At 54.0% G+C, this 26,114-nt stretch overlaps 1 protein-coding gene across 1 annotated transcript in view; it reads left to right on the top strand.

Annotated features, from left to right (window-relative positions):
• DUOX1 (dual oxidase 1) overlaps positions 1-24,979 on the top strand; it is a 31,710-nt gene extending 6,731 nt beyond the window's left edge. Inside the window, exons 10-33 of the mRNA XM_070469361.1 lie at positions 850-952; positions 1,215-1,387; positions 2,944-3,119; positions 3,329-3,447; positions 4,271-4,408; positions 5,082-5,195; positions 5,968-6,167; positions 6,831-7,016; positions 9,218-9,443; positions 9,716-9,809; positions 10,074-10,249; positions 12,320-12,389; positions 12,602-12,733; positions 13,273-13,451; positions 13,685-13,915; positions 14,619-14,718; positions 15,029-15,078; positions 16,625-16,752; positions 20,662-20,815; positions 21,218-21,450; positions 21,691-21,849; positions 23,198-23,353; positions 23,507-23,635; positions 24,192-24,979. Coding sequence (XP_070325462.1) covers positions 850-952; positions 1,215-1,387; positions 2,944-3,119; positions 3,329-3,447; positions 4,271-4,408; positions 5,082-5,195; positions 5,968-6,167; positions 6,831-7,016; positions 9,218-9,443; positions 9,716-9,809; positions 10,074-10,249; positions 12,320-12,389; positions 12,602-12,733; positions 13,273-13,451; positions 13,685-13,915; positions 14,619-14,718; positions 15,029-15,078; positions 16,625-16,752; positions 20,662-20,815; positions 21,218-21,450; positions 21,691-21,849; positions 23,198-23,353; positions 23,507-23,635; positions 24,192-24,314 — 3,549 coding nt within the window. The 3' untranslated portion in view covers positions 24,315-24,979. The remainder of the gene's footprint in view (positions 1-849; positions 953-1,214; positions 1,388-2,943; positions 3,120-3,328; positions 3,448-4,270; positions 4,409-5,081; positions 5,196-5,967; positions 6,168-6,830; positions 7,017-9,217; positions 9,444-9,715; positions 9,810-10,073; positions 10,250-12,319; positions 12,390-12,601; positions 12,734-13,272; positions 13,452-13,684; positions 13,916-14,618; positions 14,719-15,028; positions 15,079-16,624; positions 16,753-20,661; positions 20,816-21,217; positions 21,451-21,690; positions 21,850-23,197; positions 23,354-23,506; positions 23,636-24,191) is intronic.
• Positions 24,980-26,114: the final 1,135 nt, after the last annotated feature.

Here is a 26,114-nt window from a genome sequence, read left to right as displayed (position 1 = left end):
TCTCCCCTACCAATGTCTGAGATGACCAGATAACTGTGCACAGTCAAATGTCAGTCTCCTCCCCCACCTCAGGGCAGTGTGAGGCACGGGTGTGGGGGCTGTGCTGATGTGGCTCTGCATGGGTCACTTCTTCCTAGGTTTTCCTTCTCCCCTGTAGGCACTGGAATACCCCAGCCATCCCTTCCCCCAATGAAACTTCCCAGTTAGACACACCTGGGCAGCGTGTGAATGTGTATGTGTGAGCAGGGCAAGGTGGAGGGAGGAATTCTGAGAGATGAACAGGAATCATCTGTCCAGATCACTAGGGGTAAGGAGCATTAACCATTCATTTAAAGCAAAATCAGATACTCCATGTAGTGTGTTCATAAGAGGTAAGAGGGAAGAGGGAAGAGGAAAACAGAGTCATAGATCTGGGCTGAAAGAGAAGTCAGTGTCCTGCTAATACCTTTGTATTATTTTACTTATTTTATTAATAAGGCCCTTTTATTAAGGGCAGGACACTGAGTTCAGACAGGTCCTGTCACACAACTGGTTGCTAACAGAGCAAGAGCCAAGACCTAGACCTAGTGCCTTTGGCAACTGTACCATCAAGTTTCCTAAGACAGAGGTAAAGTTTTAGGTCCCTTGTGCTTGCGGAGACCTGTGTCCTATCAGCATGCACTCTAGGTGGATGGGGACATTGTTCATCCTGAGTGGGGAACCAAGCTGTAGAGGAAGAATGACCCCCCAGTTTGGGAGCAAACAGCAGGACTGGGTGGGCCCAAGACCCAAAGCGTGGGGTTGAGGGAACCTGACTGCCCAACCTCTGGCCTCTTTAGCCACACCTCTCCCTTCTCCCCACCCCTAAAGCACCCCAACCTACAAAGAGCTGAAGATGTGGATGCACTACTGCTGGGCATGGCCTCCCAGATCGCTGAGCGAGAGGACCATGTGGTGGTGGAAGACATGCGAGGTGAGGCTGAGGCTGTCCCTGCAGGCTATGCAGCCCTGGCCCCTGGGAAGAAGTTCAGTGGGAGCTCCAGAATTGGGCAGGGAGGCATGCCGGTTGGGGGGCGACGAGGGATGGGGAACCTACACTCTCTCATTGCTGATGGAGCTTCTGACCTGCAGACCACAGCTCCCTCTGTGTGGGTATGGCTGGGGTCCTAGGGCTGATGGGAACCTGGGCATGAGGTCCAGGAACTCTCTCAGACTCTTTGGTATCTCATCCCCAGATTTCTGGCCTGGGCCACTGAAGTTTTCCCGCACAGACCACCTGGCCAGTTGCCTGCTCCGGGGCCGGGATCTGGGCCTGCCCTCTTACACCAAGGCCAGGGCAACCCTGGGCCTGCCTCCAGTTACCAGATGGCAGGACATCAACCCAGCCCTCTCCCCGAGTGATAGCACTGTGAGGAGGGGCTGGGCCCCTGGTGGTAGGGCCGGGGGGGAGGTCCAGGGCACACTGGGTTGAGACACAGAAGACAGACAGCAAGACAGGCACCAGAGGCAAGCACCTGGTGGGCGGGGCAGAGCTCACCCAGGCCACTTTTCGCAGGATCACACACCAGGATGGAAGTTACCAGACCAGCAGGATCAGGTTTAGACTCTGCAATTGTGCAGATCCAGCAAATGTTTAGAGAGCATCTGTTGCACTTAATAGGGTTCATCTCATTTACTCTTCCCAAGAACTCCCTGAATGAGCTTAGGAGGTCCTTAACTCAAGAACAAACTGTACTTTCGTATGCCAATATTCAAGCTGCTTTTGGAGAGTCAGCTGTCACACTCTGAGCTATCACCTGGGCAAACGGCATGGCCTGCCAGCCAGCAGACCAGTTCTGGCTGCCTTACCTTTTGGGCACAGCACTGCTTCTACAGTTGTGCTCAGTCACTTCAGTCGTGTCTGACTCTTTGCAACCCCATGGACCGTAGCCAGTCAGGCTCCTTTGTCCATGAGGTTTTCCCAACAAGAATACTGGAGTGGGTTTCCATACCTCTTCCAGGGGATCTTCCTGACCCAGGGATTGAATCCTCATCTCCTGCCTCTCCTACATTGGAAGTGGATTCTTTACCTCTGAGCCACTGTGGAAGCTAGCAGTCAATAATTATTTTATTGCTTTTGCCCTCACTATTTTATAAAATTATTGGAAAGTGGAGAATTGAAAGGTTATAAAGAAGTGATAGGTCCACGAGGCTTGAAACCTTTATAAAATCAACATGTAGATAGGAATCACCAGTTATGCCAAAGGCAGCAAATCCTTAACTTCAGTTGGGCCTCATTGGAATTAAGCTGGTCCAGTGCTCAGATGGTAAAGAATCTGTCTGCAATGCAGGAGACTTGGGTTCAATCCCTGGGTTGGGAAGATCCCCCTGGAAGAGAGCATGGCAACCCACTCTAGTATTCTGGAGAATCCCATGGACAGAGAAGCCTGGCGGGCTACAGTCCATGGGGTCTTTAAGGGTCAGACCCGACTGAGAGACTAAGAACAACATAGCACACAGTGATTATTTACATTGTGGAGAAAAGAACTACAGTAAAGGTCAGGTGAATGACACTGTTCGTATACTGTCTCTAAAAGGCAATGAATATGAAGGGATTCGATTTTCCAAACTTTTTTTTTAACCTGTAAAGATTAGAAGTTTTTTCTGACTCATCATTCAACCATTCAACTTTCGTGCTGATTTTGACCTTCAACTGTTATACCTTTTCAAGAACAAGTCACCTAGGGGACTGCCTGCCTGTTTTGTTTTAACTTGATAAAATAAGCAGCTGAGTCTGTGAGAGAATTCTCATAAATGAGTCAACTTATAGAAAGCATTCAGAGCAGTGCCCAGGGCATAATGAGTGACTTATCGTCACTGTCACTTTTTTATGATGATCCCTGGGGCTGATCTCTGGGAGCCAGCTCTTGGCTGGAGAGCAGGTGCTCCATCTTTGCACTCACTCCTCTCCCTTCTTGGCTCCAGGTGCTGGAGGCCACGGCGGCCCTGTACAACCAGGACCTGTCCCGGCTGGAGCTACTCCCTGGGGGGCTCCTGGAGAGCCACGGGGACCCTGGACCCCTCTTCAGCACCATCGTCCTTGATCAGTTTGTGCGTCTGCGGGATGGCGACCGCTACTGGTTTGAGAACAGCAAGAATGGGTAAGGCCTGCTTGGATCCCGCCTCAGACTCTACCTCGGCCTGGGTCCCAGACCCTCTGTCCATGAATGGCCCCCATGGGCCCTTGACTCCCAGCTGACCCACCACTCCCTCCCCAACACTTTGTGTCTTTTCCTTCATCTGGGTTCCTGGGCCTAGGGGCCTGCCTCGCTCACCCATCTCAACAGCTCCCCACCTCTCCCACTCCCAGGCTGTTCTCTGAAAAAGAGATTGCAGAGATCAGAAACACTTCCCTACGGGATGTCTTAGTAGCTGTCACCAAGGTGGACCCTGGGGCCCTGCAGCCCAATGTCTTCTTCTGGCATGCTGGTGAGTGACCCAGAGTGCTTGGTGGGGTTTGGGATCTGGTGCCTCAGCCCTCCTCAGCTGGGGGCTTGGTTCAGGGTGGCTGGGTAGCAGACTCTGTGTGGGGAGTATCCCTGATTCTGCCCCTGAAGACTTGGGTTCTGGGGCCCCAGGTTGCCACATAGAGCCATGTAGGGTCCCTTCTGTAAAACCCCAGCAGGTACCCAAGCGAGGGTAGTACTGAGATGCAGAGAGACCTGGTGAGGAGGCTCACGTTTGGCCAGGATGGTTATAGCATTGTGGGGGGCAAGCTATCCTTTGTTGTTGTTGTTGCGTTGCTAAGTTGTGTCCAACTCTTTGCAACCCCATGGAGGTTGCAGCACACGAGGCTCCTCTGTCCTTCATTACCTGCTGGAGTTTGCTCAAATTCATGTCCACTGAGTCAGTGATGCCATCCAAGCATCTCATCCTCTGCCACTCCCTTCTCCTTTTGCCTTCAATCTTTCCCAGCATCAGGGTCTTTTCCAATGAGTTGGCTCTTTGAATCAGGTGGCCAAGGATATCCTAACCCCACAGCAGTGATGATGGTAGGGCTCTGTGTGTGTGTATGTGTGTGTGTGTGTGTGTGTATTATGTGTGTGTGGGGGAGAGACAGGTTGAGGTTCATTTTTTATCCACATGTTACCCAAGTAGGCAGATGCCACATCCGTGGTACAATGGCAGGGGTAAGAAGCCCCCTCCCCTCTGCTTCCCAGAACTCTTTCTGCCACCCTAACTTCCTCGGTGATCCTGTCCTAGAGCTTGTGGCCCAGCATCCCCCGGCCTGTACATTCCTCTGTTTTCCCAGGAGACCCCTGCCCACAGCCAGGACAGCTCAGCACTGAAGGCCTGCCAGCCTGTGCTCCCCCCATCATGCGGGACTATTTTGAAGGCAGTGGATTTGGCTTCGGGGTCACCATCGGGACTCTGTGCTGCTTCCCCTTGGGTAAAAGTGATGGGCAGGGTGGGGCTGGGTGAGAGGTGTCAGCTGGGGGTGGGGTCAGCTGCATTTATGACAACCAACAAATGCAGAGTACTGTTCCTCCAAGGAGATGAAAACATCAGAGCAGGCGGGACGTGAGAAGTATTAAAGCGACACATAAGTCAGCTCCAGGGGGAATTGTCTTCCTGTTCTTCTGGGGTCCCTCGCAGGGCCCAGATTGGTTCAGGAGCCATGGGCAACCCACAATCCACAGCAATTTACAGGAGCCTCAGCATGGGAAACTGTCAGAAGCAAATGCCTGTCTAAGGAGCAGGGCTGGGATGTAGCTGCTGGGGCAACGGCTTGGGACTTAGTCTTTGACTAAGTATGTCGATCGACCAGCAGCCTGGTAGAGTGGGTCCAGTCTCCGGCACAAGGACCAGTTTCTAGCTGGGAAGGGACCCGAGGGGTAGAAGCAGACAAGGGTAGGCATGCACCTTAGATGCTCCACAAAACTTCCCATGGGATGCAGAGCACCTCCCTCCCGGGGCACTTCATAATTTGAGACAACTGAATGGGTTACCTAGGAGGTGAGGACAGCAGGGGTTCTTGCCAAGGAAAGAAACCTGGGAAAGAAGTCACTGATCTCCCCAGACCTCTACCTTCCTCTGAGCATCCTACTGCTTCTGCCTCTCAGTGAGCCTGCTCGGTGCCTGGATCGTTGCCCAGCTCCGGAGGAGAAATTTAAAGAGGCTTCAGGGCCAAGACCGCCAGAGCATCATGTGTGAGAAGCTCGTGGGGGGCATAAAAGGTAGGCCTGGGGCTGGCCAGGGTTGGAGAGGGGAGGTCATGACTCCAGGCTACAGCCCCTGCCTCTCTCAGCAGCCTAGGGCAAAGGCCTTTTCTAGGCCTCTGGACAGGCTGGGTCAGGCAGGAAAAGGCACTGGGGCATTAGGCAGGAATCAGACCAGGAGTCCTCCATCCTCCTTAGCTCCTCCCGATGGTCCCCGAAAAAAACAGAATGTGATAGACTCACAGGGAGGAGTCATGGGACCCTGCCTACATTTCACAGGCTCATGGTGATGCACCAGTTCCCGAGAACTGCTGCTTTGCAGTGTCTCACAACTGGAATTTCAAGCAACAGGGAAGTCATTAAGGAAGGTCTAGAGTCACGTTGACTGAGGCTTAGAATCTTGGTTCCACCCCTGTGGGCTATTGGACTTCAGGCAAATTTTAATCTGTCTAATCCTATTTTTTTTTCTCATCTGTAACATGATAATAACAATAGCACTAACCTCATAGATTTGTGAACATTAAATAAAATAGTTCACACAAAGCACTGAGTACGGTGTTGGACACATAGTCAACACCCGGGACACGGTAGTTATGCTGCTCATGGACTAGAGGAGCAACTGTTGGGAGGGGATGACCACCAGTATGCAGGACAGGACATGGAGCTCAGAGGCCTTGATCTAACTCCAGCCCTGAGCTGGCCCTCTTCCTCCCCGAGGCAGCGGGGGCCGGGTGGGGGGGGGGGGGGTGGGGAGGAAGCCCCCAGCTGACCCAGCCTCATCTCTCTCCAGCAATGGAATGGCAGGGCCACAAGGAGTCCTGCCGGCCTGTGCTGATCCACCTGCAGCCCGGGCAGATCCACGTGGTGGACGGCAGGCTCTCCATGCTCCGCACCGTCCAGCTGCGGCCCCCACAGCAGGTCAACCTCATCCTGTCCAGCAACCACGGACGCCGTGCCCTGCTGCTCAAGATCCCCAAGGAGTATGACCTGGTATGGCCCAGCTGGCCCCTAGCTCTTTGTCCACAGCCTAAGTCATGGGGGGAGCCAGGTGGAGGGGAGGGGCCCCAGGCCAGGCAGGGTTTCTAGCTCCTAGTCCCTGGATGGAGTGCTGGATAGTGAGATAAACTGGAACATGTCTGTGCTGCTTGAGTCTTCTGGATGCCACAGTCTCCACTGTCCCTTTTGCTTCTGCAGACTCAGTCTGCCCTCTTCCTTTCTACGAATGCCTGGCAGGCCCTAGCTGAGTGTCCTTAGAAGAAGCTGGGCCCTCTTTCCTGTCCCTGGCTGCAGGATCTGATGAATTAGAGCTTTGGAGGGGAGCTCAGTCAGGTGCTGGTCTTTGGCTCTGACTCTGTCCAGCTTCTGGGTCTCTCCATCCTCTGCCCTTCCCGCCTTCCCATCCCTTCTCCAGTATGGAGTAGAGAGGAAGCATAGTTTTGCACATGTGCCTTTGCGTGCTACCTCTGCACCTGCAAGCAAGCCACTTAGCTCCACGGAGCCCAGGAGTAACAATATCTCTTTGGGCGGGGTGATTTCTCCAGTGCCCCCCCCCCCACCGCCTGCCCCTCCAAAAAAAAAAAAACAAGATTCACATGAACCTTCTGGCCTCCCAAGGCTTTGACACGTGGTTGCTCTCCGATGGCTCCTCCATAGGTGCTGCTGTTTGACCTGGAGGAAGAGCGGCAGGTGATGGTGGAGAGCCTGCGGGGCGCTCTGAAGGAGAGCGGGCTGAGCTTCCAGGAGTGGGAGCTGCGAGAGCAGGAGTTGATGAGGGCCGCAGTGACACGGGAGCAGCGGAGCCACCTCCTGGAGACCTTTTTCAGGCACCTTTTCTCCCAGGTGTGTATGTGGAATCGGTTCTGTCCACGTGCGTCTGCCTGAAGTGGTGCCCTTACCTGTGTGAGGCCCGGGGGTGACACCAGGGAAGGTTAGAAGCCCCAAGTTCTTAGCTAACAATCAACTCTGCTGTTGATTTTGGCCAAGTTACCTGACCTTGCTATAAGGAGATGTTCCTGCCCCCTTTCCAAGCCCACCCTCGTCTGTAAGACTCCAGGGAGGCAATGGCCAGAAAGGGGTTATCTGAATGTGTCACTTCTTATTTCACTCCTCACAGCTAACCACTTTTCTGCCCTCATGCAGCTCATCCTGTCCCAATGGCTGCGGGAACTTAGAGTGAGATGAGCAGTATGGAGGCAGTGAGGGTCCTTGGTCACGTGTCCTTGGGGGAGCACAGCTGTCAGAGGCCTCGATGGGACATTAGTGTCCACCTTGCAGATTTTTTAGTCTATTGGGAGGATGTGAGTAAACAAGATAGGAAGAGAATTGCAAAGACTTGAGTCCCTATCTGGTACGGAAATGCAGGCAGCCTGGGAGCAGAATAGTGGAGAGGAGAAGCTTGGGAGATGAAGGATAAATACGGCATGGGCCCCCACCAGTGGAGTTTATCATCCCACCAGGAAGATGGTGTGAGCACAGGAAGAAAGATAATTGGGAAGAATGACAGTTACAAAAGAGATCCAGGAAGTAAGTGGTCTAGGAGTTCAGAAAAGGTAGCAAGGCTTCAGGCCGACGTAAGGTAGTCTTGGTGGAGGTGAGATTTGGCAAGCACGCAAGTCGGAAAAGTTTTGTCTCAGAAGAAAGCAGCATGAAGGGCTGAGCAGAGATGCCTAGTAGAAGGGCAGAAAATGAATGAGGAGAGGGAGCAGGGCTAGCTGGCTGGGGAGAGGATTTATGAAGGAAGGTACCATTTAATGGTCATTCATTACATGCCAGGCACATGGCATGTCATTCACTCCTCCAACAAGCTGAACCTGAGTGTGCAGGAGAGTGGAGGGACCCCTCACTGGGGTGACTCATTGCCAGGACCTGGGCACCTCCTCTCAGCTTAGGACCCAAAGTGATCTGGGAACTCGCTGTGCTGGGAACTGAGGGTGTGTTACTGTATTCTGGGGGTAGCTGCCAACCCTTTCTATCTGCTCAGTGCTTTCAAAACATTTTTCACACAACCTCTCATTGACCCTGTGAGATAAGAAAGACAGGTGAGGAAATGAATGCCAGACAGCTGAATAGACTTACCTGAGGTCACGCAGTGTGAGTGGGTGGCAGAGTAGGGACATGAACCCCGGTCTCTTGTCTCCAGCCCCAGGCTGTTTCTACCACAGCACCTTGCTTGAAGCAATGACGTTTAGCCCATGAAATCACAGCCGGCTGGACCTGGAGGGCCCCAGTAGACAGGCTGGGAGGACAGGTGCAGTGGCCTGCTTCCCTCACTGTCTGTCCTTATGATCAGGCAGTCCCAGGGAGGGTGGGCTGAAGATGGCCTTCCATGAGAATTCCCCTTGCCTCAGCCCAACGTGTTCTCAGCCCAGCTGAAGATGTTCTCAGTTAAAACTCCTTTGGAGATAAGAGACACCTGCTCAAGCTAGCACTGACAAAGGGTCAGTGACTCTGAGGACATAGTGGTGTCTCAGGAAGTCCAAAGGGAAGACTGTGATCTGGCCTGAAAGGGACCAGGAAAGGGAAAGCTGTCATCAAACAAGGCCACTTCTGTCTCAGGCTGCCTCCATTTTCTCCATGCCCCTGCTTTTTGGCTGTGCCAGGTCTTAGTTGTGGCTTGCTGGAACTTTACTTGTGGCATGTGGGATCTAATTCCCTGACCATGGATCAAACCCAGGCCCCCTGCACAGAGTCTTAGCCGCTGGACCACCAGGGAAGTCCACCCCCCACCCCCCACTTCCTCCTGTCTCTACGTCTCTGAGCACATGAAAGAGCAGTGTGGTTGTTTTCTTACACTCAGGTCAAGACTGTTCTGGGACCTCCCAGTCTCAATTCCAGACCTTCTGCTTGGGTCAAGTGTGCATCCCTGGTCCAATCAGCTAATACAGAGGCCCAGGGACCACTCACAGGGCTGATGGGCTAGTACTTAGTGGTGGGGGTGCTGAGCAGTCACCTTAAAAGGTGGCACCAAAACCCTGCACTTGCCTTCAAGTCAAGGAAGCCTTGTCTTTTTCTCTCCCCTCTCTGCTGCTGCCCAAGTACAGGTGCTGGACATCGACCAGGCAGATGCAGGTACCCTGCCCCTGGACTCATCGCAGAAGGTACGGGAGGCCCTGACGTGTGAGCTGAGCCGGGCCGAGTTCGCCGAGTCCCTGGGCCTCAAGCCCCAGGACATGTTTGTGGAGTCCATGTTTTCTCTGGCCGACAAAGACGGCAATGGCTACCTGTCCTTCCGGGAGTTCCTCGACATCCTGGTGGTCTTCATGAAAGGTGAGGGAGGAGGGAGTGATTACCTAGACAGGAGGAGATGAGAAGAGCTGGAGACTGAGGCTGGAGTGCCGCTGACCTGTTAAGTGACCGGGAAGCACTGCGGCCAGGTCTCCAGTCGTGGCAGACACCTGGGAATGCCCGGGTAGGGGTCAGGAAGCAGAGCAAACCCTGGCTGCGTCCAGCAGTGGGTCGATCCAGTGTGAGGCTCCTCCTGGCCAGCCTGGGGTGTCGGCAGGCGGGCCGAGGCTCTCACAGGGTCCTTCTTCTCCCAGGCTCCCCCGAGGAGAAGTCTCGCCTTATGTTCCGCATGTATGACTTTGATGGGAATGGCCTCATTTCCAAGGACGAGTTCATCAGAATGCTGAGGTTGGTGCTGCAGGAGAGCCGGGAGAGTGGGCCAGAGCAGGGACTGTGGGGGAGAGAGGTGGGATGTGAAGGAGGGAGCAGGAGGTAAACAGCAGATATAGAGGCCATATAGCCAGAGACTGCTATAACTAGGAGAGGGCTTGGGATTTAGTCAGTCGGGGCCCTTCCACATTGGCTCAGCTCTGAAGGTCTGTTGGGCTGGCCTTGCATCTAAGCTGCAGGCTTCTTGTTGGGGCCTGATGGCTTCCCTCCCCCCGGCCCCAGGTCCTTCATTGAGATCTCCAACAACTGCCTGACCAAGACCCAACTGACCGAGGTGGTGGAGTCCATGTTCCGGGAGTCAGGCTTCCAGGACAAGCAGGAGCTGACGTGGGAGGACTTCCACTTCATGCTGCGGGACCACGACAGCGAGCTCCGCTTCACACAGCTGTGTGTCAAAGGTGGGGCAGCCGGCTGGGCACGGCTGACTCAGTTAGTAGGCACAGCAGTCCCCTGCCTAGGGCCCACATGCTTTGAGGTGCCATGGAACTGTTTATATTTCTTTTAAAGTGAGAAGAATTAATATAATAATGATGATAAATATGTAATGTATCCAGCCTGGATTATATTCTTCTTTATACCAACATAATTTTTTAGTGCAGAAAGGTAGTAGTGCCCATGGCCCAGAAAAGTCATAGTGCAGCCCTGCTGGTGGGGTGGGCAGGGTCAGGATAGGGTGGGGGATGGCAGGTGGAATTCTGCTTTCCTGTCAAAGGCCCCAGTGCCTGGTGCCCACATCAGGAGGGAAGACGTGTCTCCCTGTGCCTGGTCATACCCATCTCAGCTGGGGTGTCTGATGGTGGCAGTGGGCTGCTCTGGTTTTGTTTGCCACCTTACCCCTTGGAGGAGTGCTTGTTAAATGTTTGCTAAGTATATAGAGTCCCACTCTATTTTTTTCCCTCCCCCTGACTACCTGCCCCACCTATGTCTGACTCAGGTGAGTAGGGGCTAGAGTCAGGGTGAAGAGGGACCAGGTAGCAGGCAGAGGGATGGCCTGTGGCCTCCTCTGGGCTGTTACAGAGTCTTCACAGCCTGGAATTCTCAATGGGACATGTTGAGACCAAACCCAGTCCCTCCTAGTATTATGAGAATTTGGGGGGCTAAGCAGCCCAGATGGGGTGAGGGGTGAATTGCATAAGACACAGCTGGGCCTCTGGTCAGGGCTTCTGGTCCCCAGGGCGAGAAGAGGGTGTTGGTAGAGCACAGATCCAGCACTCCTGATTCTGCAATTTTCCACCTTTCCCAGACAGGCACCTGGGCCTGAGGGGAAAGCAGGGACAGGTGCCAGGAAGTGAGCCTAGACCAGAGTTCTGAGACATCCAGGCCCTGGTGTGGAGGGGAGGACCAGGCTTGGGGACTAAGTTGAGTGTTAGCACTGAGTACTATTTTGCTTGTTTTTTAATTGTTGTTGTGCTTTGCTGTTTCCTCTGTATTTCACTTGGAAACATCATGAACCTGCAGGAAAGGTGTAAGAATGATACAAGGAGCATCCCTTTGCCCTTCACCTACATTTGCCATTTGTTACCATTTTCCAACATCTGTTGTTTGCTGAACCATTTGAGAGAACAGACATCTATTCTTTGTTTTAAAACACTCATTTCATTAAATTCAGTTTAATCACTTTGGCCTCTGGGCTGTAGACCAGGGTAATCTTCAAGACTGGTTTTGCACTTGAAAGTGACCTGGACGTTCCCAGGCCTCCTGTGAGAACCTGGATTTGCAGCTCAGTCCTGCCCTGCCCCTCAGCGCTGGCATCTTCTGGAAGGGTTCCTCCCAACCCCTAACATTTTATTATGAGCACTTTCAAACACAGAAACGGGGAAAGAATTTTATAGTCATCTCCCATAAATGTACTACCTAGAGTCTACACTTAACTCCTGGGAGTTTTTAAGCCAGAGGGTCTTTAGCAGGGTTTTGTGGCTGAGTAGTCTTAGCAAACTTCCCTGGTGGTTCAGATGGCAAAGCATCTGCCTACAATTCGGGAGACCCAGGTTCGGTCCCTGGGTTGGGAAGATCCCCCTGGAGAAGGAAATGGCAGCCCACTCCAGTATTCTTGCCTGGAAAATCCCACGGATGGAGAAGCCTGGTAGGCTACAGTCCATGGGGTCGCAAAGAGTCGGACACGACTGAGCTACTGAACTGAACTGAACTGAAGTCTTAGCAGGCAGGTTGTGTACAGTTCCTGAACCCTAGCCCACAAGCCTTATACCAGTCTCAGGTGTGGGACTGAAACTGGACACATACTCAGGGGAGCCTGCCTGGCCACCTTGGTTTCAAACCCTCTCCCTAACTCCTCATGGCTGAGTCTAGCTCCCACTAGGATCACAGGCTGAGGCTGGCTCACCCAGAGGCAGCGTACTGGCCAGGCACCCTCTACAGTGCCCGGACATGGGGTGGGTGGTGTGCATTTGAGATAGGTCCTCCTGGGCCCTGGACCCTGAGCTTCTAGCTAGCCTGGCTCTGCATTTTAGGGGTGGAGGTACCTGAAGTCATCAAGGACCTCTGCCGGCGAGCCTCCTACATCAGCCAGGAGAAGCTCTGGTAAGCCCTCATCTGGGGATGTTGGAGGGAAAGCTGGGGTCAGGGAGGTGCTTTTTATTTCCCCAGAATGTCTGGGATTAGAACCTTCACTAGCCCAAGTAGTGCTTTCATGCAAATTAGAAAAGGTCAGAGAAAGCCCTGTGGGAGGGGCAACAGAGAACCATATGGTTCAGGCGGCCGAGGTCCCATCCTAATCTGCACTCCTGTCCTAGTCCCTCTCCCAGAGTGAGTGCTCGCTGTCCCCGAAAGGACACTGACATCGGGATGGAGCTGACACCACGGAGACTGCAGTGCCCCAACGACACAGACCCTCCCCAGGAGATTCGCCGGAGGTTTGGCAAGAAGTACGCTTGCTCCTTCCCTTTAGCCCAAACAGTTCACCCATTCCTTGGGCACGCACACATTGATTATTCGACGCCAGGCACTGTGCTGGCATTGGGGGTGTGGGCAAGATGAACAGTCCTTGCCCAAGAATGTCATAGTCTGCTGAGATAGTCTGGAACAGTGATAGTCACAGTGTCCCACTGATGAATGCTATAATAGTGGTAAGAACAGAAGGCTTCAGAACTCAAGGAAGTGGTCACCTATGCCTGGGAGGTAGGGAAGGCTTCGTGGAGGACGAGTCCACTGAACCTCCAGTAAAGGATGAGAGTAGAGCTGGTGGGAATTGAGAGCTACGAACTGGAAGAAGAGAGTGACAGAGTGACTATTTGCAAGGGCGTCCCCTTACTGACAGCCCGCTTGAGGAGGGTGGTATTAGGAGCCTTTGAGGTCTACACCCTACTTTGTCTTGAATAACTTGATGCTCCTTTCTCCCCTCTGGAGACCGGGTCCATATTAGCATCGGGTCCTTAGCCGAGAACCAAGACTTCCTGTCTCCCAGGGTGACATCGTTCCAGCCCCTGCTGTTCACCGAGGCTCACCGAGAGAAGTTTCAGCGTAGCCGTCGTCACCAGACGGTGCAGCAGTTCAAGCGCTTCGTTGAGAACTACCGGCGCCACATAGGCTGTCTGGCGGTGTTCTACGCGATTGCAGGGGGCCTCTTCCTGGAGAGAGCCTACTGTGAGTGACAGCCGTGGAGGGACGGGGCTTAGAATAAGCCACAGCCCGGGGAGTGGGGCCGAAGCGAGTGACGGACAGCCCCGGGGCGGGGCGGCAATGAGTGACAGCCCTGGGGGCGGGGCCTCAGGAGAGCCAAGTGCCGGCTCGAATAGAGCTTGCGGGAAGCTTGTGGCAGGCAGCGGTGGCCGCGGGCCGGGGCCTGCGCTGCGCTCACCCGCCAGGGCCCTCTGCAGACTACGCCTTTGCGGCTCACCACAAGGGCATCACGGACACCACCCGTGTGGGCATCATCCTGTCGCGCGGCACAGCGGCCAGCATCTCCTTCATGTTCTCCTACATCCTGCTCACCATGTGCCGCAACCTCATCACCTTCCTGCGAGAGACCTTCCTCAACCGCTACGTGCCCTTCGACGCCGCCGTGGACTTCCATCGCCTCATTGCCTCTACTGCCATCGTCCTCACAGGCAGGGCCTGGGAGTCTCAGGGATCTTCTCCACCTCCTCCGCCCCTTGCAAGCTGCCCCTCCTCTGAGAGCCCCCCTCTTCTCCACCCGCGGGTAACGTGAGCCTGAGTCTTAGATGTTCTCATAGGATGACTGTGGCTCCCGCGGTGCTGTGAAGTAAGCCCAGGAGTCCCTCACTGCCCCAGGCTGTCAAGTCCACTTCACCACTTCCCACTGACAAGTTACTCACACCCCAAAATGAGTGCACTTAATAGTGTGTGATCTCCCCCAACTTTTATGTTTTAAAACATAATTCTGCAAAAGAAACCAAAGGAATGAACTTTTTTTTTAACATTTATTTTTATTCATTTGGCTGCATAGAGTCTTAGTTGTGGCATGTGGGATCTAGTTCCCTGACCAGGGATCGAACCCAGCCCCCCTGTATCAGGAGCGCAGAGTCTTAGCCACTGGACCACCAGGGAATTCCCAGAAATGAACTTCTAAGAGTATAATTTCAGACCCGTGGGACTGTTTTCACAGATAATGGGTATGTGAGGAAGGGGAGGGACAGGAGGCTGATTAGAAAACAGAAGTACAGATTCCCGGGGTCCTTCTTCAGGCCCCCAGCTCCGGCTGGCTGGAGTCCTCCTGCTAGGGCTGAATGCATTGAGCACCTGCAGTGGGCTGGCCCCAGGCTCACCGCTACTCTGTCTGGTCTTCCTCAGTCTTACACAGTGCAGGCCACGTGGTGAACGTGTACCTCTTCTCCATCAGCCCGCTCAGCGTCCTCTCCTGCCTCTTTCCGGGCCTCTTCCATGACAATGGGTGAGAAAGAGAGAGAGAGAGAGAGAGAGAGAGAGAGTGTGTGTGTGTGTGTGTGTGTGTGTGTGGCCTGGCCTGGGGGTGAAGAGGGTGAAATTCTTTGCAAAAATTCTCTTGGTTCAGAAAAAAGAAAAGACATTTTCTTGGCTCAGGAGTGGGTCCCCCTCCAGGTTATAGCACAGACAATGATCATCCTGAGCCCGGAATCCCAAGTTGCAGAAAGGGAGACGGGTGGCTGGTTTGGGGTGCGTCCTCTGGAGAGTCCTTTCTGGAAGTCCCAGACGTCTCCTCACTTGCTTTCCCTTCCCCACAGATCCGAGTTCCCCCAGAAGTATTACTGGTGGTTCTTCCAGACTGTGCCAGGTGAGAGCCCTCTCGCTGCGTGTGTTTCTGGGCCTGGCTCTGAGTGCCGGGCTCTGGGTTCTGCCTGCCACAGGCAGCCCAGTCCCTCGGCTTGGTGCTCCTGGCCGTGACAGTGAGCCAGGCTATGCCCTTGCCCTGAGCACTTTTCTGGGCTGTAGGGGACTGCATTCCAGGCCTTCTCTCAAGAGCTTAGCGGAGCTCCTCCCCCAGTTCTGAGCTAGTTACTCCCTCTGAGGGACAGCAGTGTATCCCCTCCACCCGAACATACACACCTACCATGACAGTGACTTTGAGGAATGCTGTCCTCAGCTATGTGAGGGAGGGACTGGGCTCTTCATTCAGTTCAGTTCAGTTCAGTTGCTCAGTCGTGTCCGACTCTTTGCGGGCCCATGAATCGCAGCACGCCAGGCCTCCCTGTCCATCACCAACTCCCGGAGTTTACTCTTCATAGAGCCTGGCAAATACCCCTCCCCCTCCTGTCAAATACCCCTCCCCCTCAATTCTGTAGTCTTGACAAGAGCCATTTAGGGCATATTCCTCACTGCCCATAATCACCCATTTTAGAGCTATTAGCTGTAAATCTATTCAAATGCTTCTTGAAGCTATTTATATTTTAAGTCTGTTCCCTCCTTGGGGTAATGCATCTTCTACACTCCTTTCTGTAAAACACAGCATTTTTTTTTAAATTTTCTTTAAACCCTAAAACGATCTGCTTTGAACTTCAGAGAGTGCTTGCTGATCCTACACACTGGGGTTTAATGGATCAAGCCATGTTTATGCTCTCCTCTCCATTCAGGACTTATAGGCTTTGGCTAGATCCCTTCTTAACCTCTGCTTTTTCACACTACAGGGCTCTAATCTTCCTCACTTCTGCCTCCTCCTCCTTGATCACTTGAGGGACATTCTCTGGCATGGCTCCAGTGTCGCCTAGGATCCCCTGTGAGAGGAGGGGTCTCCCACCAGGTCTGGGTGGGTGGGACTCAGGGGGGCTCTGGTGATGAGCAGTGATGGTGTGGTCCCACTCACTCACTGTGTCAGTGCTCATGCTCTGTGATGTGGCTGCCAGCTAGAGTGCTACCTGGACCCTGACCAAGCCTCGACTCCCCAAGGGTAGGGCCTACAGCATCCGGAGTTCTATCCAGAGGACTCAGAGTAGCTGCCCTGTCCATTCATCCACTCAGTACACATTTTCCAAAGGCCCGTGGTGTGCCAGGCCTTACACTAGGCACCCGAGTGCAGTGGTAAACTAGCCTAGCCTGGGCCCTGTTCTTGTGGACCTGAGAGTCAAAAAAGTGACAGATATGAAACAAATAATGACACAAGTGCATGAGACATAACAGTCATAACAGGGTCTATGAAGGACAAGCAGGTGGTGAAAAGTGAAAGGCACCTGTGATCAGTGGTATTGGGGAGAGGAAGAGGGAAGGATGGTGGGGTTCTATCACTCGCCTAGAGCTGTGGAGTGGAGAGGGAACCCTAGTAGCCTCAGAACAGCCCGTTTTGTGAGGCCTTGCTCCTCTGCCCTCACCCCATGTTCATTTTGCAGGTCTCACGGGAGTCATGCTGCTCCTGATTCTCTCCATCATGTACATCTTCGCCTCCCACCACTTCCGGCGCTGTAGCTTCCGGGGCTTCTGGCTGACCCATCACCTCTATATCCTGCTCTACGTTCTGGTGAGAGGTTTTGGCTATGAACCAGGCCAGCGGAATCTGGGTGGATATTCCCAGGGAGGCAGCGATGGCCGAGACATCCACCTTAAAAGATGGAGATTATAGTATGGGGCGCTCAGGTAGACTGACCCAACATGCAGCACTCGGAAGGCTGACTCCCTGGCATGCGTTTTGCAGTAGCAGCCTTACCAGGCTGATCTACATTCCTTCCAGACACCCCCACATCATTTCTGCCCAGCCAGTCTTTCCCCTCTTTGGGTGGTGGTTTGGGCTCTTGGGTGGACTCACTCAAGGGAGCATTGTGTTTTTAAAGAGAAACTCACCCTTAAGTACGTTCTGCCATTTTTGTTCTGATCCAGTTTTCTGGGGTGTTAGCTACCCCATCCAGGTAGCTAAGTGCCACCTGTAATGTCAATGAACTTGCTCAAAATGTCTCCTTGGATTGTTGAATAAGTGGATTTTGAGACTCCACCTCTCCCCTTTCCTTCTTATCCTAGGCTCCTGCCTCCCTTCCTTCAGATTCCCTGCCTCCCTCCTTCCTTTTCCCTTTCCCTCTTCCCCTGGGTTTGCTCTCTGTTACTTCAGTGGCTGTTTCCAGAGATGACTCTGATCTGTGCCGCTATGGCATGGCTCTGCTTGGCCTGCCTTCCTCACAGACACAGGCATTTCCCCAAAGGCTACTGTTAGGGCCTTGCTGAGAGGGTAAACCAAGTCCCAAAGCTCTGACGTCCCCACTGGTGACAGCCTGTTTGCCAGGATTCAAGAAGTGCAGAGCTCACACACGGCTGCCCTCTCTGTCACCTGGCTCCAAACACAACTGCACACAGGGGTCCTCTTTGTCCCAAGACAAAGGGCCTGGATGGCACTGGTTGTCCGCCTTGCCCCCTCCCAGGTGCAGCTCTGTCTTCACTGGGAGATAAGAATGTCTGGTTCCATCTTGCCTGAGGCTCAGCACTTCAAGGTTCTGGAGATAAATACCCAGCCTCAGCTTAGATGTTTCCGAGAACTCATGGAGTTTGTTTCTTTGGAAGCTGTGGCTAATTTATGCCTCCCTCACCAATTTCTTGATAATGGGTAGAGCCCTAGAATCTGGGTTACTGTTACTATTAGGGGTGGAGATGATAGTTTTGTTTCTGCTGACAAAGCAGCTTTAAAAAAAAAAAAACTAGATCCAGAAGAATGGCCAGCCTGGCTCTCTGAGAGCAAAACTGGTTTCTGATTTGTCCCTGGGTTTTGGGGATCACTGGGGAAGCCAACAGGGAAGTCAGCAGCTAAGCAAGGTACAGGCCCCTCAGCTGGGAAGTCCTAGAACTGGCAGCCTGGGAGCATCGCAGGGTTTCCCAGGTGGCACTAGTGGTAAAGAACCTGCCTGCCAACTCAGGAGACATAAGAGACCTAGGTTTGATCCCTGGGTCATGGAAGATCTCCTGGCAACCCACTCCAGTATTCTTGCCTGGAGAATCCCACAGACAGAGGAGCTTGGTGGGCTATGGTTCATAGGGTCCAAAGAGTTGGACGTAACTAAAGCAGCTTAGCATGCAGACACAAAGCACCAGCTGCCTCTCCATTTATCTCAGATGTGGCCACTTGCCCTCAGGCAGAAAGAGAAATTGCAAGTAAATGACCCCAGTGTGGAGCAGACCCTGGGCAAAGGTGTCTAGGCTGCTGATTCAGGCTGTAGAGGCTGGAGCTAGTGCAGCAGAAGCTGAGCTGGCAGGCTGTTCCCCAGGCTCCTTGATCAACCATGACTCTGCAGCAGCTTTGTGGTTTCAAGGTAGAGCCAACACCAAGCAAGGTGTATAAACAGAGGAGTATGAAGTCATCCATTGTTCTCAGTCGGTAGACGCTCAGAAAGCCTCAGGGGTGGGCGTGGGCTCCTTAATGAAAGAGGATCTTGGGAAAACTGGAGCCAATTCAGAGCCCAAAGAGGTTCGAGTTAGCTCTGTGGGGAAAGGTTCAAGAATTGGGGAACACTCAGCTGGAGGAGTGTAGAGCTGAATGAGGAACCGAGTTCACTTGAACAGTTATCTGTTGAGGGCCTAGGATATACTTGCTCCGTAAACAAGCTGCCTGCAATGCAGGAGACCTGGGTTCGATCCCTGGAGAAGGAAATGGCAACCCACTCCAGTATTCTTCCCTGGAGAATTCCATGGGCAGAGGAGCCTGGTAGGCTACAGTCCATGGGGTCGCAAAGAGTCGGACATGACTGAGTGACCAACACACACACAGGCCCAGCAGAGGAGGGGGAGACTCTAAGCCCTGCCCTCGGAAATTGAGGATTAGCTGTGGAGATTAGTGCCATGCATGTGCAGTGACCAAAATGACCAGATAATATGGGATTAATTGCTGAGCTGAATGTTCCAGTCAGTCAGTTACAAGAGCTCATTGAAGGGAGCCTCATTTGGGCCAAACTGGTGAGGGAAGACTTCACACAGAAGATGGAACTTGGGCTAAGCCTGAAGGAGAGATAAGCTAAGGTTTGATAGGACAGAGTGGGAACTGAGCGTTCTAGGTGGAAGGAAGGGCACCTATGAGGGAATGCCCTAGCAGTCCAGGGCTTAGGACTCTGCACTTTCACTGCCAAGGGTCCAAGGTCTGGGTTCAATCCCTGATCGAGGGAAAAAAAAAGAAGAAAGGCAGGAGCGCTGGTGGAGAAGTGGGAATGACAATAGAATATTTGAGGCTGAAGGGCTGAGAGGCCACGCTGTGTGGGAGATTGTAGGAGAAGAGCAGAGGGTGAAGAAATCGGGATTGAGCAACACACAGGATTAGGAGTTGGGAGGAGCAGAACCAGTGCAGGAGATAGAAAGTGAACAGTCAGAGAGGGAAAGAGGGAAAACCAGCAGGGCATTGTTGCTAAAGAGGCAAGGCAGGGATGCTCACTAGAGCCATGGGCTGTGGAGGGTGGGAGTGAATGCCATCTAAAGGGAGGCCTTGGGGACTGGCCACTGTGAGTCTGCTGTGAGCAGGTCCTGAGAAGAGGTGGAGGTGGGAGCCAGACTGACCAGACTCAAACAAAGCAAGTGGAAAGAATGGGGCAAGTCGTGTCTGACCACGTTAGACCAGCTGGTTGGGGAAAGAACCAGAGTTGGACAATACCTGTTAGTTACTTCATGGAAAAAGAGGACTGACTAGGTGTCGTAGTCTCCAAAGGAAGTGGGTAAATTGGGGAAACCCCTTCCACTGACTCACTAGTTATTGAGTGCCAGTCAGAAACTGCTGGGAGCTGAGAGTGTCGTGGAAAATGGATGCAGTCCCTACTTCTCCAGTCCAGTGGGGAGAACAACAGTAAACATGTCCGTGGATGAAGGAACACAAATATCACAGATGACAACAGTGCTCCGAATGGGGTTAACAGGGAGATGGGATAGAGAGTGTGCTGGGGGAAGGGAGAAGGCCTGAGGAGGTGGCGTTTCTGCTGAGACCCGAAAAATGAGGTGGTGGGAGGAACTAGGGGAAAGGCCTTCCCGCCAGAGGGAGCAACAGGTGGAAAGTCCAGAAATAGAAAGGACTTGTGTTTGAAAAACAGGGAGCAGGAAATGCTGCCAGGCAGAAGACAGAGCATCGCAAGGCCTTGTGGTGAAGTGGGAAGCCCTCTAAGCTTTTCTGAGCTAGGATGACATGATAAAAGGAACTTTAAAAAGTCATACTGACCGTCCTGGAAAGAACGCATCACAGTAGGGCAACCTGCGGAAAGTTAGGAGGCTACTGCCTGAGTGCAGGTGGATGGCGTCAGGAAGATGCAGATGGATGCTATGGAGGATGGGTTGGGAGTGGTTAGGTTTTGGAGCCTGGAAGGAGCATTGCACCTGATGAGGTGGGGATTGGATAGGCCAGTTGGGGAAGGATGCAGGGGTCAGACCCTGTTGTGGGTGTGGCTTCGATCTCAGCTGTACTCTTTGCTCTCTCCAGCTCATCATCCATGGCAGCTTCGCCCTGATCCAGCTACCCCGTTTCCACATCTTCTTCCTGGTCCCAGCACTTATCTATGTGGGGGACAAGCTGGTGAGCCTGAGCCGGAAGAAGGTGGAGATCAGCGTGGTGAAGGCAGAGCTGCTGCCTTCAGGTACCAGCCTAAAGGCTGTCGGGGGAGCAGGCTGGTTGCTCTCTGGATGCTGACAGGGCAGGGCAGAGCCTGGCCCAGTGGAGTTAGCGGGCCCTTGAGGTGGTAGGGATGAGGGAGTGAGTACAAGAGGCTCTTTGCCAGGGGATTTGAGCCACTCTCACACTAGAGAGAGGAGGAGCCTGGGCCAGGCTGCTCCTCTTCCTGCTGCCCACCAGCCCCAGTGCTGCCCAAACCCTGCTCAGGGTAGACACGGCCTGAGGGGGTGTTGTGACTTCTGATGAGGGGAGGCCTCCTTTGTCATATTCCAAAAGCAGAGCTGAGGCCGCAGGTGGGGGAGCTCTTGGGGGGCCCCACTGTTGCCGGATTCAGAACAGCGGGCTACTGCCCACCTCCCCTCCTCAGGAGTGACCCACCTGGAGTTCCAGCGGCCCCAAGGCTTTGAGTACAAGTCAGGACAGTGGGTGCGGATCGCCTGCCTGGCTCTGGGGACCACCGAGTACCACCCCTTCACACTGACGTCAGCGCCCCACGAGGAGACGCTTAGCCTGCACATCCGGGCAGCGGGGCCCTGGACCACCCATCTCAGGGAGATCTACTCACCCCCGACGGGTGACAGCTGTGCCAAATATCCAAAGGTGCCCAGACCCAGACCAGGCATACCACACGCTCCCACATCCCCTGAGCAGGCGTTGGTCCTGCAGCACCAGACTCCCCACTGTGTTCCTCCTTGAGAGATTGATTCTTCCAGATGATGCTTCAAGGCTCCCACTTCTCCCTCACTGCATAAACCTACCTGCATTTCCCTGCCTCCCATTTCTGGCTTCAGAACTGTGGTGGTAGCCGAACTCAACTCTAACCCACTCCCTTTCCTGCAGCTGTACCTCGATGGGCCATTTGGAGAGGGCCACCAGGAGTGGCATAAGTTTGAGGTGTCAGTGCTGGTGGGAGGGGGCATTGGGGTCACCCCCTTTGCCTCCATCCTCAAAGACCTGGTCTTCAAGTCATCAGTCAGCTGCCAAGTGTTCTGTAAGAAGGTGAGTGTCCCCTCCTCCCACCAGCTGTGGTCCCCTGCTCCCTGTCACTGTGTCCATCCATGCCTGTCCCCTGCCTCTGTTCTTGGCCTCCCTGTCCTAGGCAAGGCTGAGCTGGCCTGACCCAAGGGAGTCAGGATAGTGTTGTGGTTCAGTAGCTCAGTCGTGTCCAACTCTTTGCGACCCCATGGACCGCAGCACTCAGCATAGTCAGGCTATTCCTGGACCCTAAAGGACAGAGTGGTTTTGCTGATGCCTGCAGGCTCTTCCCTCAGTTATGGGGTGCCCCACATAGAATCTGCTTCTGAGAGTCACTCCAGCCAGGGTTGGAGAGGGGGCCCGCCCCTCAAGCAGTGTTGGGTTGGGAGAGGGAAGGGCACACTTGGGTGAGGCACTGGTGAAACTGGCCCTGCTCTCAAGAGAAATAGGAGGAGAGGCTTCAAGGCAGGGCTGGTGGGCCTGGTCGGCTCCAGTAACACAGCCAAGGCCCTCAGGCCCCTCCATACCAGGCCCCTTCACCTGAGTCTAGCCCTGGTGGCGGGCCTCTGCTTGTCTCTCTGGGCCCGGCAGGTGAGTCAGGGGTGCAAGAATGCAGCGGGCAGAGGCCCAGCCCGTATGCTGTCAGCACTCAGAGGGTGACAGACAGCTACCTGGCTCCTCTGTTTATGCCAGCTCTGTGTCTGCTCCTTAACTCACACAACCCCATTTCTCCCCTTCAGAAGCTGGAGATGGGTCCCGCAGGACAGCATCCAGGCCCCTGGTATATTTCCTGATTTTAGTATTTATTTATTTGGCTACACCAGGTCTTAGTTGCAGCTTGAGAACTCAGTTGCAGCATGTGGGATCCAGTTCCCTGACCAGCGATTGAACCCGGGCTCCCTATATTAGGAGCATGGAGTCTTAGCCACTGGGCCACTGGGAAATCCCCCCTGATCTCTCTTTGAGCCCATGCCCATCCACTCCAGGCAGCCAACGCAGTCTTCCCAGAGGCCGTTCTGTGACACACCTCTTAGCGGGTCCCCCTCCCCTCAGGCAGCCTGTAGGCTGGGAGCCTAGCAGCCTGAACAGGGCCCACTGGACGGAGTGGAAGGGAAGGCTGCCTCCCACCCCACCAGACCTTCAGCTCACTTGACGGGGTCCTTTCTCACAGCCCCAGGCTATTGCTCACTTCCGCTTCTCCATGCCCTGGGGCAACTCCGTCTCCCCCCTCAGAGCATGGCCACAGACACTCACTCCCCCTGGCTGCCTGGGGAGAGGCACAAGCTGCTCTGAGACCAGAAGGAGTGGTGATTCCTGGGAGGTAGGGACTCTGAGACGAGCTGGGTCCCAAGCTCCAGCACTGTTTCCCCAGATCTACTTCATCTGGGTGACTCGGACCCAACGGCAGTTTGAATGGCTGGCTGATATCATCCGAGAGGTGGAGGAGAATGACCGCCAGGACCTGGTGTCCGTGCACATCTACATCACCCAGCTGGCTGAGAAATTCGACCTCAGGACCACCATGCTGGTGCGTCAGGGTCAACCAAGGAGTGGCTTTGTGGGTGTGTGGTTGGGCAGGGCAAGCCAGGATGGCCAAGGCGGGTGGGCGGACCAGCCTCTGGATGAGGAGCTGACCCTGAATCTGCTGGCCATGACCTTTCTCCTCTGCTTCCTCCCCCAGTACATCTGTGAGCGGCACTTCCAGAAGGTGCTGAACCGGAGTCTGTTCACAGGCTTGCGCTCCATCACCCACTTTGGCCGCCCCCCCTTCGAGGCATTCTTCAACTCTCTGCAGAAGGTCCATCCACAGGTCAGTTCTCACCCCACATTGAGGTTTTCTTCACCTTTATCATTTGAGGTCTGAGCAAAGTTCCCAAACCTGCTTCATCAAGGGAGGAGGACTGATCCCTGAGGAGTCTGGTGGGGTGATGGAATGGAAAAAGAGAGGTGCAGGTCACTCAGAGGCAAAGGCAGGAAGCAGTCAGCAGGAACTTGCTACTTCTGAAGCCATGATGCCTTGTCCCGAAGGAAGGGCTCAGTGGTGGAGCTGGTCCTCACCATAAACTCAGAGCTACCCTTACCATTAATACTATCCAGACAAACACTGGGCTTACACTTGAGGCTAGCAAATGCCTTGGAAAAGAGTAAAGGCTGGCCCCACGGAGAACAAGTCTTCCAAAACTCAGCGAGATTTATAAACCCTGAACCAGTCCTCATCATGAACAGTATGGAGTAAACCTTCACAGGATCATGGAATGAGTCCTCACCAAGAACTCCTGCTGGTCTTTCACACGGACCTGGAGTTAGACACTGAGCTAGACACTCCCTCTAAACACTGAGCTGGCCTTCACTTCTTTCTCCAACAGGTCCGGAAGATTGGGGTGTTCAGCTGCGGCCCCCCTGGCATGACCAAGAATGTAGAAAAGGCTTGTCAGCTCATCAACAGGCAGGATGGAACTCATTTCTCCCACCATTATGAGAACTTCTAGGCTTCCTGCTCAGGGGCTCTGCCCACTGTCTAGATGAGCAGAGGTTTGGCCTGACACCTCACCTCTAGATTTCCTGTTTCTGGCTTCCTCAGCCATCTCCCCATTTTTACCTCCCAACCTTGGTCCAGGTGGCCATGGTCAGTCACCCCATGTGGGTTCAGGGACTCCCAGGCCCAGAATGTCTCAGCCTAGGGAAATGCAAGGCACTGTGTAACGACTAAAAGTTGGGAGCTAGGAGATCTATTATTGTTTTGCAGCAAAGTGACACCTCTTCTTCCAAAATAAGGGAAAAAATCAAAAGGCTGGAGCAGACAAATTGTGTGTGTGTGCAGGGGCTGTGAGCTTAGGGATGAAGTGGGAGCACAGATAGATTCTGGCATCCTAAAACCCCTCCCCACTCCTCAAATCTCCTCTCCTTTGAGCTCTCCACTGTCAAAAGGGCTGGCAAATGCCTTAGAGATGGTAGAGCCACAGAGAGCAATTTACAGGAACCCCCCCCCCCCCCAGAGGACCCCATTCCAACAGTACAATTGATCGTTTCCCCAAGTTTTTAAACATGTACTATCGTCAGAACCTGGCCCAACATGTTTGGGTGCTCCTCCACTCTCCTCCCCTCTTCCTGTTCTAATAGTCTCTTTTATAAATAAACCACTTTTCTGCCCTAAGGGTTTCTTTATTCTGCTCCAGAATGGGGTAGGTACTGGAAGAAGAGCCACCCAGACATTGTCTCTGAGCTTGCCAGCACCCACTGAATAAGGGAACCCCTCCAAGGCCACCTGCCTCGGCTAGAGACCCCTTTCACTGATCAGCGGCACCTTTCGTGACAGAAGGCCTCTCAGGGCAGGTGGGGTGGGGCTTCTGAGCCTAGTCAGGAGGGACAGGTGGAGGCGTGGGGCTTCTAGAGAAGCTGGGCTGGGCACAGAGTGGGAAGCAGTGTAGCAGGACACCGCAGCAATCTGCAGAGAGCCACCTACAGAGAGGTCACCTGACTTGCTCCAAGACCTCAGTTACTCCCAGCTCTTCTCTGAGCAGTGGAAGGGTTGAGCACCTGTGCCCACATGAGTCTCCTATGGAGTGAGATGGCAGTGAGGAGACATGCGCCCATCACCTAACGTCTTTGGGCCTGTTTTCTAATATGCAAAATAACTGAATGCCCTCCAAGTCTACTTCAGGATAGGGCAACCTCTCTGAGCAAATTTCTGAAGCAGGACTCAATTTCAAGTGATCCTTTCCACTGTCCCCGCAGAATTCTTGAATTTGTCTGATCACAGATCCTCGATTTTGATAAATTTTGATAAATTCAACCACTGGGTTAGAAAATCCAAATTCCCCTGCTTCACACCACGCTTGGGAGCTGCAGGTGTCGGTTGTGGGTGGGGCGGGGGGCGGTTCTCAGGCTGCCCCCTTAGGGCAGCCGTCCCCAGGGTGTTAGTTCAGCCTGTCCTCAGGAGTTTCTGCCCAGCTGGCCCTTGGGAGCGGGAGGGCGGGCCTGCAGTGGCTTGACAGCAGCTCCGCCTGGCGGCCTAGTGGTATCCTGGGGCGGGTTGCTGCTGCTGGGCCGCCAGGGCCGTGGGAGGTTTAGCCCGGCTCGTGGAGGCGCGGCCAGCAGGGGGCGCGCGCGGACGACCCCGCCGGGCGCCGCAGCCGCGAGGGAGATTCCGCCTGGGACCGGCCGCCTGCAGGTCTTGGGACCCGACCCAGCGACCCGGGGCCGGGTGAGGCGCGGCAGGCCCTCGCTTCCTCTGGAGAGGAAACGCGGTCGGCCGCGCCAGCCTTCCCGCCTCCGCCGGCGCGCGGCTT

The sequence above is a fragment of the Odocoileus virginianus genome, chromosome 6 (assembly GCF_023699985.2).
Source record: "Odocoileus virginianus isolate 20LAN1187 ecotype Illinois chromosome 6, Ovbor_1.2, whole genome shotgun sequence".
NCBI lineage: Eukaryota > Metazoa > Chordata > Mammalia > Artiodactyla > Cervidae > Odocoileus > Odocoileus virginianus.
Note: the sequence above shows the minus strand (reverse complement) of the source record. Positions and strands in the feature narration are given on the sequence as shown.